This window comes from Fonsecaea pedrosoi (genome assembly GCF_000835455.1).
Source record: "Fonsecaea pedrosoi CBS 271.37 unplaced genomic scaffold supercont1.5, whole genome shotgun sequence".
Taxonomy (NCBI): Eukaryota; Fungi; Ascomycota; class Eurotiomycetes; order Chaetothyriales; family Herpotrichiellaceae; genus Fonsecaea; species Fonsecaea pedrosoi.
This window is the reverse complement of record NW_013550611.1, coordinates 1,881,601-1,897,461: the sequence shown is the minus strand read 5'-3', so window position 1 is coordinate 1,897,461 and position 15,861 is coordinate 1,881,601. Positions and strand designations below refer to the sequence as shown.

Here is a 15,861-nt window from a genome sequence, read left to right as displayed (position 1 = left end):
CTCTAAACAGTCCCTGCGGATGGGCCAAAGGTCAGCCTGGAGCAATCGGGTTTTGCGCACCCAAGCAGCCATCCAAGCCCCTCCACCTGGTCCTTTCGAGCCTTAATGCTCGCTTTCAACGTGGGAAAGAAGCTCCAGTGCCCATGCGGTAGGCCGGGGTACACATCCATCTTGGTTTTCACCTTGTATTCCTCACGCAACACGGCTTCGTAGATGAGCGAATCGTCACGCAGGGGATCCATCCCGTCGACCTGGAAATACGTCGGGGGCAAATCGCCATGACCGCGCGGGTGATTGAAGACGGCAAAATTGACCGAGTCATTCTCGTCGGGCTGATAGCCGCCCATGAACATGTCGAGCGCGGCCTCTGGAAGAACCGGCGCGTTTGCATTCTGCTCGTGCGAAATCCAGGATCGTCGGTACTGTTCGGGGATCTTTGCCTTCGGGCAGAGTAGCGGGATGGCGAGGTACAGGCCCGTCAAGGGAGGGGAGAAACCCTCGTCGCGAGCGCGGTGGGCCAGAACAGCGGCGATATTTGCGCCTGCGCTGGACCCGCCGACGACAAAACCCTTGTCGGGATTGGCGTTCCAGGACGCTGCGTTGCTCGCACACCATCTCAGCGCGTCCCAGCAGTCATTTGGGGCGTAGGGGAATGGATACCGTGGTCCCAGTCGATATGCGACGGCGACGCAGGTCGCGTTCAGAGCCAGTACGAGATTGCGACACGTCTGCTCTTCGCCCTCTGGGGAGCCGAGACAGAATCCTCCACCGTGGATGAGCATGACGAGAGGGCTACCCCTCCTCTCCCGACCTAGTATAATGCTCCTGGTGGTGGGTTGGAATAGCTTTGCCCGCAGAAAGGCCCCATCACGCGTCGGGTACTGGAGTTCGGTGCACTTGACTCCGGCGGGTGTTTCGCCCAGGAGGCCCTTTGCCCGCTCGGCATTCTCGAGGTACATGCGTGTGAATCCTTCTAGATTCGAGTAGTCGATGGCTGGAGGGGGGTTTTGCTCGAGTAGCTAAATATGCGCGAAGCAGCTCAGCAGTCAGCATTTATGGTCAGGAGAGCAGGAAATGTTGGAGCTTCGAACCTGGGAGTAAGAGAGGGGGGGCCCAGGGAGCAGCAACTGACCTCGTTGAGTTCGGCGTCAATCTGGCTTAATCCGAGCAGATACTCCTCCTGGTCTGGATATTCTGCCATGCTGTCACGGCAACAACTGCGAGCAGCGTATCGACTTGTGTCACTTACGGACGTAATTCAGCGTATGTTTAATCGTGGGAGGTGTCTGAACTCAGATCTTCTTTTGATGGTCCATAGGTGCATGTAGAAAAAAACCCCTAGAAAGTGGTGTCGTGAAAAAGGGACATCAAAGCAGGAGATTCATCTCTCTGTTCTTTTGCAAAGACACCACAACCAACACCAGCATCAGGGCTACGGTAGAAACACAGAAGAGATCCTGGTATAGTAGCGTCAAGTTTGGCCCACAGATCTGGCAATCCACCCACAATCGGTATGTACCTCAAGCATCGAGTGTTCCGACCAGGTTGGAACATAGACGCCGTCTCGGCATACCAGATCAACTAAGCAGTGACCCCGAGCGATACGACGACGGAGACACAGCCGAACCATGCTCTCAAGTCCGTGGCACACTGAACAGATCCATCCCCCCAGCGTGTCCAAAAATGCATCGGCTTCTGTGGAGGCCTCATGATTCTGCTTCTTTAGGTATCTTAAACTACGGATACCTCGAGAACACATCGCATTTCGCCTGGTCGAATTCTCGCATGATGGTTTCGACTCGTTTCTCAGACCTTGGTGTCACCTTTGCCGGGAAGTCGTTCGTGCAGACAATGAACCCTTCACTGTAGCCCGTTTTATAATTCATATCCAGCGGGATCGGGTTGCCGGTTGAATCAACGTCCTGTTCGAAATTAAACGCCCAAAGTAACTTGGCCATTCCAATCCACCGGTTGCGTTCGCCGAGGTGGATGCCGGGGCACAATCTTCTGCCGACGCCTGAGAAAGGAGATCTGGGTCAGCGACAAGGACATACATGCGAGATCAGACATACCGTAGTTATAGTGGTCTCGAGACTCATAGTCTGCCGAAGTGGCATATTCAGGTGCGAGACGCGTGTGCCCAGCGAAACGATCTGGAGTGAAACGTTCTGGCTCATGGATATACTTCTCATCGCTGTGCAAGCCCCATACGTTGAAGAAGACCGCGCTCCCTTTGGGCAAAAACATGCCATCGATGTGGGCATCTGGCAATAGATCAGAGGTTAGTAGAGGTCAGAGAAATTGTATTTAAAGTAAGGTTGTCTCGCCTGCAGAAAGAGTATGAGGAACCCCCAGCCCAGCCAGTGGCCGCCACCTCATAGACTCCTTCACGACCTGATTCACACAAGGCAGCTTCTCAAAGTCCGACCATTGAGGAGTGCGGTCCTCCCCGACTACACTATCGATCTCGGCCTGTGCTTTCTTCTGGAACTCCGGAAAGCATACAATAGCTTTGAGGAACGCCAGGAGTCCCGACGCCGTGGTATCTGAACCGCCTTCGATGACGATGCCCCCAAGGAAATAAAGCTGATGCTTGGTCAGCTCCAGCTTCCCTGCGTCTTGTTGGTCTAGAACTCGGTCCAGCATGGAGTCTCGTGGACCGAGGGAGTGTCTTCGTTTGATCACATCCGCGACAAGGTCTTCGTACAGAGAGTGCATTTCTTGTTTGACCCGATTTGCTCGAGACAACCAGTTTCCTAGGAACCGTTCTGGGATCCATTTGAGAAACGGGTAGAAGTCGACCGGAGGGGTGCTGCCTAACTCCATGACGAGTGACCAATGCTCCATGAGCTCGAACATTCGGTGCATATGCGGTGTCGAGATGTCCGGTGTACGAACCCCGAAAACTAAGAACTGTAATTAGCCCAGTACTGTAATCTGTTCCCTTTTCCATGATCTCGAACATGGGAGGTGATACCTAGACTCGTGATGATGCTGTTGGCGAACCGCTTTGGACGTTTCATCAAGCCCTCGGGTTCAATGACAGTATCCCGCAGCATCTGAACGGCCTCCGCATTCACCACGTCGATATGTTTCTTTTCACACATGGTCTCGGTGATGACTATCGCTGTGCCAGGGCCTAGCTTCAGAGAAAAGATTCCTCCGTACTGCTTTGCCCATTCGACAAATCTTCGTGGACGTTAGCTGACTGACTGACCACTTCACATTCCCACTCGTATTTTCCAATTGAGATACAGTATACGGAGTACTGACTTGAAGTGCGCGCCCTTGAATGGAATCTGATGGAGATTCCCCAGGATTGGCAGCGTAGGTGGTCCTAGTTCAAAAGATGTGAGCCTTTTTTGGCCCTGTCGATGAACGGTGGGATTCATACCTGGTGGATAGTTTCTCCCCCTCCTGCCCACCGTACAGAGAATGAATAAGAAAATACCGAGCACGGCGATGCTAGTAATATATGATGACCCAGTCAGCATCATGACGGTGAAATATGTAGGACGCGTATCAGAGCCTAGTTAGAGGTCGTGATCCAAAGGCCAAAGACTTCAAGATGGATAGACGTCAACCTTTTGTAATAGTTCGAACATTCGATCTGGGGCCCCGGAGCTATCGACCATGGGCGAAGGGCCAACATGGTCTTTAGGTAGGTATGTCCCGGAAATTCTGATCGTGCCAACCACCGACACAGTACTCCTGGGGTGCAATCCCCGTTCTAATCCGCGGAGTGATACTCCTCCCACTCTGTACCATACCCCGTGAGAGGAGGGCATTCCCCAATCACGATCCCCTGCTGCAGTGGATCCGCTTCATGGAGAATTTCCCATTTCGGCCTGGCGCAATATTTGACCCCACCTACTCAGCCTTGTGGGAACGAGGCTGAACAAAAAGAATACCCCAAGGTGCCGGAAAAACTTCCTCTTCCCGGCGAATTGCACGTTGCATGTTTCAACGAAAGCTATATACCATGTGCAAGTCTATACATTCAAAAAGTATATACGTCGGCGTGAGCAAGTGGTGATGAACGTCGATCTTGTCACATGGGATTTTCGTCGTGGGTTAGCTCTGTGTACACGTATGCTTCGTCCGGCTCCTGGAAAGATGCCCGAGATACTTTGTGTCTAGAAATGAATAAAACGCTGAATTTTCCCAAGGTTGATCTGATCTCGAGATGTGATACGAGGCACAATCTGCGTATTATTTTAAGGACTGATTCTAAGGATGGAGCGTCCTTTTTGTCGGGATGCAGGGATTGAGGCAATTCTCCGGATTCGGGGATTCTGCCAAGAGAATATCATTGGATGAGGTCCAGACCTCTGGAAATTTTGGCTTGTGAGCATCCCCGGTTTGCCGAGATTTTCGAACGCATACATTCATGTAGTTCAGGACGGGATGAATTTTCGCAGGGCTTCATGGAGACTAGTCACCACAGGGTTTTTAACTTGTTGGACCTGAGTCGTGATCACAATCTCACCAGCGGAACCACTTACTCCGGGATTCCATCCTGCTTGCCAAATACGAATAGTAGAATTTATACATTGATCTTGAACCGGGCCATCTGTCCTCGGAAAAGGATGAAGCGTCCTGTTTTTCCATGTCCAGACGTTGCAGTGCATCATGCGCAGAGGCTACTGGCTGGACTTCCCAAACCGTTCAAGTCAAACGACAACGGTAATAAATCCATGTCCCACACATTCGACAAGTCGACGTTTGGGAGGTATTGACCTTCTGCTTGCATGGCGCCCTCGCCTACGTGCTGAGATGAAGGGCTGGACGGTGTTCTGATGGAAGAATCATGCAAGGTCGAAGACGGTGAGACCGGTAACAGTGTAGAGAATCGTTTGGCCATCTCAGATTCTTTAGATCGCAGGCTCTGTGACTGGAGATTTAAACCTTCTTGAATGGCTGAAAGCAGTCCTGTAGCACAAGTTCCACGTCAGTCGACTCGGTCCATCAAACACAGGCGCATATACTCACGAATAACCACGTGACCTAGAGCCCAGTATCTTGCCATGTGGCTCAAAACCAAGGTCGTTACCTCGAGACAAGTTGGGGCCATCTCAGGCTGTTGAGAGCTTAGCGTCGCAGGAATCACCAAGGCACATGACATGATCGGATTGGTGAGAGGAATATACTCCGAGGGCCAGACCCGAGCAATGTGGACCAGGTATGATCTCAATCGGTGCTCTCTAGAAGCAGACGATTGGTATAGGTCATAGCCATCGCTGAGGTTGGGACTCGAGGAATGAAGTCTTGCGAGGAAAGTTTCGCTGCTGCGACTAGTTAGTGAATGAAAGAAGTACCTATACAGGACACAGAGAGAGAGATTTACGCTAATATCATCAGGTGTATATCAATAATCCAGAGTCCGTCCACAAAGTTATCGCGGTCCAGATACAGAGATTGAATGTGAAATTGGACATCCTTCCAAGCTTTTCCACGCCGTAGCAGGACAATGGTCCAAGACGGATGACAGCATTGGCTGTCGAGAATACCAATGGTCTTGGGAGACTGGCAGGAAGACTTTCATCTCACTGGACTTGTTGATCCGAAATGTTGACTGGAGATGGTTGCGACGAAGGCGTCGAGCTCCCAGATGGCCCACCACAATCTGTGAAGGTCTTCCATGTGTACCCACGCATCCACGTCTTGTAGGTTGTCTTCACCGCTTCCATCATCACCGATACACCTCACGTCAACCATGTCCAACCCTAGATCGTACGCATAGTAAACACATATGCTCGTGAGCATAGAACCTTGTGCAAGTTCACCAGCCGTTATGTAATGGTATGCCAGCAAAACACAGCCTTTGGCGAATTCCAATGTCGGTTCCTCGATAGTGTTAATCATGGTATCCTTGATCAAAGTCGCACTCCTGGCAAACTTTCGCCCGCGTTCTTGCACCGGAGTCGTTTCAAAATAGGGATGTGTCGAGAACCTTGCTGCCAGCGAGAAAATGCCATTGATCATGAAGACTGCCGCTTGTCCGAGTTCTGCAGCTGGCCGGATATTTTAATTCAGGGTCTGCAGTGGCCATGTACTCCTCATGGAAGATTGGACGATGTAAGATGCTAAGCCAAGGTTGAAAATCGGCGAAATATTGATCGATGCTAGAACCTAGTAAGATTTTTGACCGGTGCAAGTATGTCTATGGGAATGCTCACATTTCGACCGCCGCTTCATCGGGTATATCCCAACCGTTAGGTTCGTTTGCTTGGACACTTCCATAACGAATGCTTGATCCAAACTCTGACAAGGGCGGCTGTACATCAAGGCTGATATTCCCCACGCTTGAGGGGCTCTCACTCCTTATACTTGGCAAAGATACGGTTTCTGGAAGTTCGATTCTAGAGTCGCGCTGGCCGCTAGAGGAGTGCGTAGAGACTTTTGCTGAATCATCCACTTGGTGCTCACTCGTGAAGGATTCTTGTGATCCTTGTAACAAGGTGTTCGAGTCTAACACTCGGAAAAAGGAGGTTGCGAGGCGATCAAATCCATCACCACCACCTTGATGATGTAGCGAACCATCTCCGTCGACAGTGCCGTTGATATTGTGACGCAGTATTGTTGCGCTTTGGATTCTTTGGAGAGGTGGTGCTACCACGACATGGCTTCTGTCTGACTGGGAAAGTGCACGAGGGCTCCCACCTTCTTGCAAAGGCCGCAATATGGACGCCCCATATCACCTGGATTGTGGAGTTAGAGGTGATTGAGTTCAATGACCTTCTTCTCGACTTACATTTGATTTTCTTCCTACGGCAGGTTTAGGCATCGGCAATAAAACCATCAAGGACGACCCTTGTGTACTCACCTGCTGCAGCTTTGGCAAGCTCGATTCACCGTCGGGGGATACTTCCTTTGTCTCCATATGCCACCAGGATTACCAGTAGAAATTTGTGCTTGGCCAGTCATTGTTACTTCAGAAACTCGAGTGGCTACAACTTTGCGGAGTCGATATTTGGTGAAAGGCATCAGTTCAGTCAAGTAGACACACAATAATTCGATACAGAGGAAAAGTTTAGCAGCTGTTATATCACGTCCCCGGCAGTGACCCGGTATAGGACGGCCACCGGGGTCTGCGGGACCGTCACCAACCGTACTTGTGGGACTGAGCACACGCGGGGAAATGGAGCCATGGTGTGGTGCGCGGAAAAATAATGTTCCGCTGTTTGTTTGTCGTTGGTGGCTGATAATCCAGAGACAATTGGACGTCCCTCCACCGCTAATGGTTAAAGCTTAAAGTGGTTGCGTTTGCACTCACTCCCCTTGCTCCCTCGGTTTCGCACTTGGCAACTAGAATAACTTGTTTGATCATCAGATTCAACGCCGAACGTCACGGAAAGACGAAATTTGGTCTCAATGTAGACCATTCTCTGACAAGCAAGTCGCCCAACTGTGACTCAAAACTCTGTATTCCATTCCATTTCAATTCTGAGGGGCAGCAGGAGGTAGAGGATAGCCACCCATCTCTTGGACGATGGCTCGAAATCCAACCAGTGCTTCAAGCAGATCCTCGCCAAACCAAGTTGGCAATACCTCATTCCGCGTGTGCTCGAGTTCGCGAACGAATTTGCCCGCAACCTAAAGCCCCCACGCCAGTATGTTTAGCTGACCCTGTACCCGACATTCTTTTGGGGAGTTTCAGGCCCCCCCGAGTCTCGACTTACCAAACAACATGCGCCACTGCAATTGGGATCCAGAGTCATAAACGAGATGGCTTCAGCGACTTGTGCCGCCGTGTTACTCGCGACGCCCGCCTTTTCGAACCGGTCACCAAAGCCAGCTGTGATGCGCGTCCGGGTGAAGCTCGGAGCAATGGCATTCACTCTGATGCGACTCTTTTCGGCGAGTGGTTGAGCTGCCCGCAGTAAGCCCAAAATCCCATGCTTTGAAGCAACATAAGCGGCGTTGCCAGAGAAGCCAAAATATCCCGAAGTTGATGTTACAAGAATAATCGATCCGCGATGGTGGTGTTCTGTCAAAGGATTTTTGCCAATATAATGCATCCCCAGTCGTAATGCTGTGTGGTAGGAAGTTTCATCAGTTGGGTGTTTCATGTGCACCGAAAGCAAAGCAAAGCCAGATCGACGCACTGTCCAGGGTTCCTTTGAGGTTCACATCGATGACATTGCTTGCTTCTCCAGATACGGCTGGATCTCCATTGGCATCGGCCTCGACCTCGAGAACGGCTCGGCTCTCCATGATGCCAGCATTCGCAACGACGATGTCAATCCTTCCAAACACTCGTATTCCCTCCTTGAAAGCATGCACAAGCTGGCTCCATTCCGTCACACTGGCTGGTACGAAGATTGCACGTTCTGGGAATTGCATCGACTGAATCAGCGCCTCTGCATCTGGCCCGGCTGATGGTAGGTCGGTAATGACAATGTTGCTGCCATTTTTATTGAGAAGAGAGGCTGTTTCGCTACCTATTCCACGGGCTCCCCCTGTGAGCAGCGCAGTCCTTCCTTGTGCGTCGTCGAGGAGATCACGGGCCCATGACATCTGATGCATTTCTGAAAGAGCCTATGGCCGCGTACGTTGGGAGGACAATCCGTCACAATGGAAAGGAAGAATGACGCTGAAAGAAATAGGAATGTTCTAAGGAAGAGTGCTTTGATGCTTTGAAAAAATAGGAGTACTTCGTGGTGCTTTGGAGTGAGATTGCAATGAGCTTGTCTCTCCCATCCCCCTTCATACTCGATTGGGCCTATGTGGATCGGGTAGTAATAAGGAACATGTGCCCGTACTTGGTGCCGTAGACCCAATGTGTCCTCGCGTCACGATGGGTCCCACGTGTAGTATTCTGGACGTAGAGATCTGCTCCGCAAATCCGAACTGTCTGATGAACTCGCCGTCTTGGCATCACTGGGACTAGAAAGGATACAAGGGTCGGATCCTCGTTGTAGCAGACACTAAGCAGTAGTTACCTGCATGTACACTGTACCTGAGCATGGGCTCTTCGAGCTGCTCCGCATTTCTGGGGTGCCGTCCACCCCGCCGATTTCAGATTTGAAGGGAGCATAAGTCCGGCAAAGCCGCATCGGTTGATCGACATAGAAATATTGTACGCAGTGCTGACCAGACTGATCGCATATATGTATAGACAGAAACCAAGACCAGAACGCTTCAAACCGTTCCCCTTTCTGTCTCTCTCTCTCCTTCCCTCGCTCCCTCTGATGACGTTTTTCTTCCTCTCTTCCTCTTCATCTTACCTTTTATACTAGACTGTACTATCGTACCGGAAATACCTCTAAAAGTCCTCGAAAAGTCCTCTTTATGCCTACTAAGAGCCTACTATGGCCCTCTGGGGCGTACTAAGCCAAGCACCCCCAGAAGAACCAGCATACGAATCACGCATCAGAACAGCAGAGTCTTAAAAAGACAAGTCGCAAGAAGAGAAGAAGACAAGTCCAAAGTTGTATTCAAGAGCAGGTGGGGCAGCACTTCTCGCGCGCTGCCGGGTATTGTTCTTTTTGGTCCATCCCAAACCCATCCTGGATATCCATCCAATAACATAACATAAACTGACTTGTCCCCGGTTGTTCGTCCATCCCGTCGCACATGATCCGAAAAACAAGAAACCCATGCCTGATTGCTGAATTTGAGGTATCTGAAAAAGAAGAAAAAAGACTGCAAGTTTGATCCCCAAGCCAAATCTCCTCCTAATGTACAGAATCGCTTCATTTCCCTCCCTTCAAAAGACCCTGAACATAAACTTCCTCCCATTCACTCTTCTCGGTTTCGCGATTCAACCAGTGAAATATCCCTTCCCCACGCAGGGGAGCTTCATCAAAGTCGTAAGACATCGAGCCATCCGTGCTTCCTATTAGGATCCCGCTGAATCACAGGACGCCATGCTGATAAACAGTTCGCCAAACACTTCCCATGGGACATTTCGTCCCCACCATCGCCACCCAGAAAACACAAAACGCAAATCGTAGAATAGGTACGGGCCTTGAACAGGTTACTTTTGCGGGCTCACATATCCAACAGATCGTGTACCAGTGCTTTATGCTGCTCAGTCCAGGTTTCTGGATGATCGAGGTCCACGCCTAGAGCTTGAAGATGAATCTGTGCATTCGACAGTTGTGGTTTTTCGACTGGTTCGAATGGAGAGCCGTCCTCGCCCATCATGACATCCAGATCATTGATGTTTTCGAAGGGAGACATGTCTTCAAACCCACTGAGATCGAGACCCTCAATTCCATCAAGGTTGACCTTCCATTGATCGTCTTCGGCCTTTCTCTCCACTGTGTCCTTTTTGTCTTCACGCGATGCCGTCGCGGCCGAACCCTCTTTGTCGCTGGCCATCTCTGGGCTCTTGGACTTTTCGGTAGAGGTGTCGGTCAAGGCGCCATTGGGCCCTTCCACTATCTTCTGCCATCGTTCGCTGTTGTTGCGGTACGCCTCATAGAACTTGGACTGTTGTTCAAATAGTTTTTCTTCAGACGGAAAGAGCTCGTCCCAGTCATCACCTCCAAAGGCGACACGCAATTGATCCAACGTGATATTGCTGTGTTTCCACGGGTCGTCATCTTCCATCGAGACATCACTGTCTCTGATAGCCGTGCCGGCAGCCCCTTGGCTGGGAATCTTGGCCATGGGGACAGGCGTATCCGCAGCACTCTCATTCTTAATGTTGCTCGCACCTGTAGCCTTGCCCTCAGACTTGGGGAAGGTCTTTTTGATCTGGTTGAAGTTTTCGTCCAGGTTGAAGGCAGAGCGCAGCGAATCATGGAGAAATGCAAGGGGATCAGTGACAGGCTCCATGTCCAGCTTGTGGGCGACATTGTGGTGGTGATCAAGTTCGGCTTGAGTTGCAAACCCTTTGAGCTGATGATCGCATCCGTTGATTGGGCACCTAAACATCTCGGCAGGTTTGGACGTTTTGGTCGTCTGTGGTGAGGTGACCACGGTAGGGGTCGTCGCAGTTGTACTTGCAGGCTGCTGTTGGTTCTTCTTCCGCCGCTTAGGGTCAGTGGGGAGCTTAAGGTCTTCTTGTTTGAGTCCGGGAGTCGCGTATCTGGGAGTACCTTGCCCTCTTGGGTCTCCAATCTGAAAGGGTGGCTGAGTGGACGTTGGGGCAGGAGGGGCTTGATTAATCTTGAGAGATTGTTTGCGTTCTTTCTCCTGCGCCTCCAGCAAACTGAGATTTTCCGGCGTGAGCTGCGCCGGTTGTGGGCGGGCTTTGTTGTTGGGTATCTGTGCGGCAGTTTGTTGAAACTTGGCCGTGATGTTGCTAACAATCCCTTCAGCGTTGTCGGCGGTAATACTGAAGTGGTCGGCCGGTTCGTAATTCTTGTTCTGCAGCGACTGCGGTTTGTACTGCGAGAACAACTGAATTTTTTGGAGCACCAGCTGCTTGATGGCGGCATCGTTTGGCTCGATGCGATAGAACGCGACAAGAAACGAGTCGAATCTGCCAAGCATGTTCTTTACGTTGACAGACGTCAAAACGTCAGTGATGCGCTTCCTGCTATTCGCATCCATGTTTGTGATAGGCCGTAGCTTCGGCATGCTGGCCTGAACTTCCTTGGTGAGTTCCACGATTTTCCGCATTGCAGCGTGCTGCAGCTGATAATTCTTGTACTGCTGTCTCTTTACCGGATCCAGCGCGTTGATCTGTTCCTTTGTCAGAGCTTGAAACCCTTGGGGCTTGTTGCCGTTCACTTGTTGCTGAGCTTGTTTGTTCTGGTTTGGAATTTCCACCACATCGTCATCACTAGGCCGTTTGAGATTTCTGTTTTCAGGCAGCGCTGGGGTCTGTGTTAGGCGAGGTTGTCCTGGCGCTGAGGCGGAAGGAGGCCGAATTTGCTGTTGAGCCTGCGCAGGGGATTGATTTGGGATAGGTGCTTGGACACCAAACTGCTGTCCCGCAGGGTTTACCTGACCTGTTTGCGGTGGCATTGGGGGAACTTGCTGCTGCATCCCTTGTTGGTTAGCTTGCTGCTGCATATTCTTTGCCTGTACCTGACGATGTCGGTTGATGAGGATGGCTCTAATCTGTTCGTCCGGTAAGTTCGCCACGCGAGGATTGGCTGCCCGGACCTTCTGAATATCGAAGGCTGTGGGGGTTCGGAATGGCATCGGTCCAGGAGGGACACCAGGAGGTACAACAGGAGTTTGGCTCGGAGCAGGTTGCATTGGAGGTTGGGGCATGGGCTGAGGTGCTTGTCCTGGAGCCTGACCTGCCATGGCATTTTGCTGTTGATGTTGCTGCTGCTGCTGCTGTTGTTGTTGTTGCTGCTGCTGCTGCTGCAGATTTTGGCCGCGGTTTTTCATGATATGTGCGAAATGTATTGCTTGGATGTCCAATACATGAGGAATGTGCCAGTTCGCAACTGGGTTAGAAAGCAGCCATTGTTTGAGTTGGTACCAGGTCCGTATTTCGGGCAACGCAGCATGCTGTCTTATACTGCTCAAGACCGTAGGCGGCACCGGTTGCTGATCCATCAGCTTCATTTGTGGAGCCGTTAACTGTTGACGAGGGCCTTGTGTTTGTCCCTGGGCATTTTGGGGTCCCTGCGTCGGTTGCTGTTGTTGTTGTTGTTGTTGTTGCTGCTGCTGCTGCTGCTGTTGCTGTTGTTGTTGCTGCTGCTGCTGCTGTTTTTGCTGCTGCTGCATCTGCATCTGGCGTTGCCTCATCATCTCCTGCTGATTCTGTTGCATTTGTCCCTGGTTGCCAGGTTGCATTCCAGTCATCTCTTGACCCTGTTGAGAAACGGCTCCAGCGGACAGCGACTGTTGCATGGGCATTGCACCCATGTTCGCGCCGCCAACGAACGCATTATTCTGCATTTGAGCCATTGGAGCTTGTTGCTGTTGCTGTGGTTGGATCCCCTGTGGCTGTTGTGATATACTCCTTTTCATTTGACCACTCTGCTGGAATTGTTGGAGTATATTGCGCCATTCAGACTGTGGCTTTTGACGCAATATCGTTTGCAGAGGTACAGGAAAGCTAGCCAGGGCTTGCTCGCGCTTTTGCATCTCTTGCATACTCAGCTGTTGCTGCTGTTGCGGTTGTTGCTGGCCTTGTTGTACAACGTTATTCATTTGCTGCATCTGCTGATTCATCATAGGAGTCCCTGAGCCAGGCCGAGGGATCGTTTGCGGGCTAGCTCCCGAGACATTAGGTCCAACAGGCCGGTTAATGGCAGATAGGGGTGTGTTGGACTGAGGCATTGCTTGCATGTCCCGGCGCTGACCGGCCATTTGAGCCTGGACAACTGCGGCTTGAGCACGAGCCTGAGCTTGAGCTTGGTTCTGTGCTTGAAGTTGAGCCTGTTGCAATTTGGTAGCCTGTGCTTGTTGGAGGCGCTGTTGCTGTGCAATGAAGGCTGGGTTCAAGTTGCCGGCCTGGTTTTGTTGCCCCATACGCTGGTTAGCCATCATCTGCTGCTGAAGACGTAGCTGGTCCGGCATCATGCCTGGCGTACTGCTCGCGGGAACTACCAATTCACCACCTTCCTGGGATCTCAATCCTTCAGCTTGCTGACCTTGGAAACGGCCCATGTCACCCATGAGCGGATTCCCATTCGTGGTGATTATTGTCTGTCCCATCGAGTTCGGAGTTGACTGGTTTTGCATCTGTCCCATCATGTTTGCAGTATTATTCATCTGGCCAGCATTCCCGGTGCCACCCATCCCTGCTTCCATTTGTTTTCGTCGCCGGAACTCTTTGGTCGCGAGCATGCGAAAATAGTAAATAATGGGGTCGACAGCCTTCTGAGCCAAGTTCTGCCTTAGTTGCGGGTTCATCTTCTCGACAATGTTGCGCATCTCCTCTTTGGGGGTGCTTTTTGCCAGCTCGGCCGCTCTCAGGTTTATGGCCTTGTTGTCTTCGGGCGTCAACTCGGGCAGCTGAGTCTGCTTTTGTTGAACATTGCCGGGCATCATGGCCATCATGGATGGGTTGGGAGCGGACTGACTTGCTTGGTTCATCATAGGTTGGGGCTGATTGAAAACAGGCGAGCTGTGCAACGCCTGCTGCTGCTGTTGCTGGAGTTGCTGCTGCAGGTGTGGCGGCAGAGACATGTTATTTTGCATCTGCTGGTTGGGTGGTATCTGTGGTATGAAGTTTTGGTTAGGCATCTGCATACCCTGCATGCCCTGCATGCCTTGCATGACGCCGGCAGCAGACTGGTTCATCTGCTGGGCTCGCTGGTCGCGGATCCTCCCTAACTTCTCGCTGCACTCTCGAACATAGTCTTCTCTGCTCGCAGATTGGGTGAAACACTTGCGCTCGAACTGGAGAGCGACTTCAATCGCACGAGGCAGCTCAACCGGTGGCCTCACCAGACGAAGAGAGTCGACGAGCAACTTGATCTGGCCGGCTCGTTCGCGGATATGGACGTTGGCTTGCCAGCCAGTGAAAGGTCCCTGGGAGTTCAACATGTCGAAGATGTGTTGTTGAACCGAAGGGTGGTTCAGGCTCATCTGTCCAGCCATCTGCGGTGGCATAGGCCTTCCCATTCCCGCACCCATTTGGCCAGGTCTGGGGTTCATTTGGCCCATCTGTCCCATCTGTCCCATTTGCCCCATTTGCCCCATTTGTCCCATTTGTCCCATTTGTGCCGTCATCTGCCCGCCCATTTGATTTGCCATGGCCATTTGTTGTTGCATGTTGTTGGGTATGCCTCGACCCAAGCCCACCATGTTCTGAAACTGCTGTGGATTCATGGCTGCGGCAGGCGAGCGACGGGACGCTCAGGTTGGGTGATCTCGATCAACGCATTCGGGACGAGGTAGAGAGGGAGAACGGTGAGGAAGGACGGCCCGTTTGGGATCGGGGGTTAACTTGAGTCCTGTAATGGACTGTATAGGAAACAATGGCGGAAGCTGGTAACGGAGGGGAGAGAGAGGAGATCGGTAAGGCAGGATCTGGTCAGGCCTCCGTCACGGGAGGTGGTGACACAGGCCAAAAGGAAATGAGAGCCGAGTCTGGTTCGCGGTGAGGTTGGACGTCTACCGGGGGTGACACGGGGCCGACAAGAAGAAGGCCACACGGGCACACGGGAGGAGGTCACAGAGGTCGAGGAGGCTGTCAATGGTGTCAGGGAGAGAATGTAGCGCAGTTGTCACTCTTGTGCCATGGAGGAAGCGTAGAGAGAAGAGGATGAGTCTGGGGATGTGGGATGTATGCGTTGGTCGGCCAGGAATACGGAACAATCAAGGCTGACACTAGCTTGAGGAAGACCATGCAGCGGTGCCTTATGTGAGGACTTGGAAGGGAGTCGAGCAGTGAGCTGTAATTGGGCGCCAACCGGGCGCGTCGTGGAGGAGCCCAGGCCAACCCACTTTGCGATGAGGCTTGTCGATGGGCTTTTTAGCCTTGTCTACCAGGGAGCCAAAGCGCGGGGGTGGGTGCGAGGCAACCTTTGGGAAAGTCGGGCAATAGATATAAAAGAGTGAAGAATATTTGCCTGCCAGGGAGGTTAGCCCACAGTAGAGCGATTTAGAGAGCCATACGGAGTTATGACGGGGAACATGGGAAGAATGAACCAGGCGGATAGAGAGAGACGAGACGAAAAAGTCGCTGTCGCAGGTGACGAGGATGGAGCCCCAGGATGGATGACTCTTCGCCAAAATTGAACTAGTGCACGACGAGACGAGTGAATTCGCTACAGCGCACCAAGGGTACAGAAAGAAGCACGAGCTGCTATAAACTTGGGTGTTTGTTAGGCGGAGGTGTGATGCCTCCAATGTTATTAGTGGCCCGGAGTCAGCTAGTTGAGCTAGTTCATCTGACCCATGGAACCCATGGGTGCGCCCCCGAGTCCATTATTCAATCAGAGCTCACGACGAGGGGCCCCTGGTAGCCCCAAGAGGGAGACCTACATACTC

General features: G+C 51.8%; 5 protein-coding genes across 5 annotated transcripts; all 5 read right to left on the bottom strand.

Annotated features, from left to right (window-relative positions):
* Positions 1-2: 2 nt before the first annotated feature.
* Z517_08164 (uncharacterized protein) lies at positions 3-1,201 on the bottom strand (the record flags this gene model as incomplete). The annotated part of the gene is made up of 2 exons (XM_013426683.1): positions 3-1,019; positions 1,133-1,201. 2 exons carry the CDS (start codon positions 1,199-1,201, stop codon positions 3-5), a joined length of 1,086 nt encoding a protein of 361 aa, XP_013282137.1.
* Positions 1,202-1,736: 535 nt separating this feature from the next.
* On the bottom strand, positions 1,737-3,107 carry Z517_08163 (uncharacterized protein; the record flags this gene model as incomplete). The annotated part of the gene is made up of 4 exons (XM_013426682.1): positions 1,737-2,017; positions 2,073-2,264; positions 2,406-2,906; positions 2,978-3,107. The coding sequence occupies 4 exons, from the start codon at positions 3,105-3,107 to the stop codon at positions 1,737-1,739; spliced, it is 1,104 nt and encodes a 367-aa protein (XP_013282136.1).
* Positions 3,108-5,541: 2,434 nt separating this feature from the next.
* Positions 5,542-5,985, bottom strand: Z517_08162 (uncharacterized protein; the record flags this gene model as incomplete). The annotated part of the gene is made up of 1 exon (XM_013426681.1): positions 5,542-5,985. One exon carries the CDS (start codon positions 5,983-5,985, stop codon positions 5,542-5,544), a length of 444 nt encoding a protein of 147 aa, XP_013282135.1.
* Positions 5,986-7,440: 1,455 nt separating this feature from the next.
* On the bottom strand, positions 7,441-8,529 carry Z517_08161 (uncharacterized protein; the record flags this gene model as incomplete). Its single annotated transcript, XM_013426680.1, has 3 exons — positions 7,441-7,596; positions 7,683-8,035; positions 8,109-8,529. 3 exons carry the CDS (start codon positions 8,527-8,529, stop codon positions 7,441-7,443), a joined length of 930 nt encoding a protein of 309 aa, XP_013282134.1.
* Positions 8,530-9,996: 1,467 nt separating this feature from the next.
* On the bottom strand, positions 9,997-14,697 carry Z517_08160 (uncharacterized protein; the record flags this gene model as incomplete). The annotated part of the gene is made up of 1 exon (XM_013426679.1): positions 9,997-14,697. The coding sequence occupies one exon, from the start codon at positions 14,695-14,697 to the stop codon at positions 9,997-9,999; it is 4,701 nt and encodes a 1,566-aa protein (XP_013282133.1).
* Positions 14,698-15,861: the final 1,164 nt, after the last annotated feature.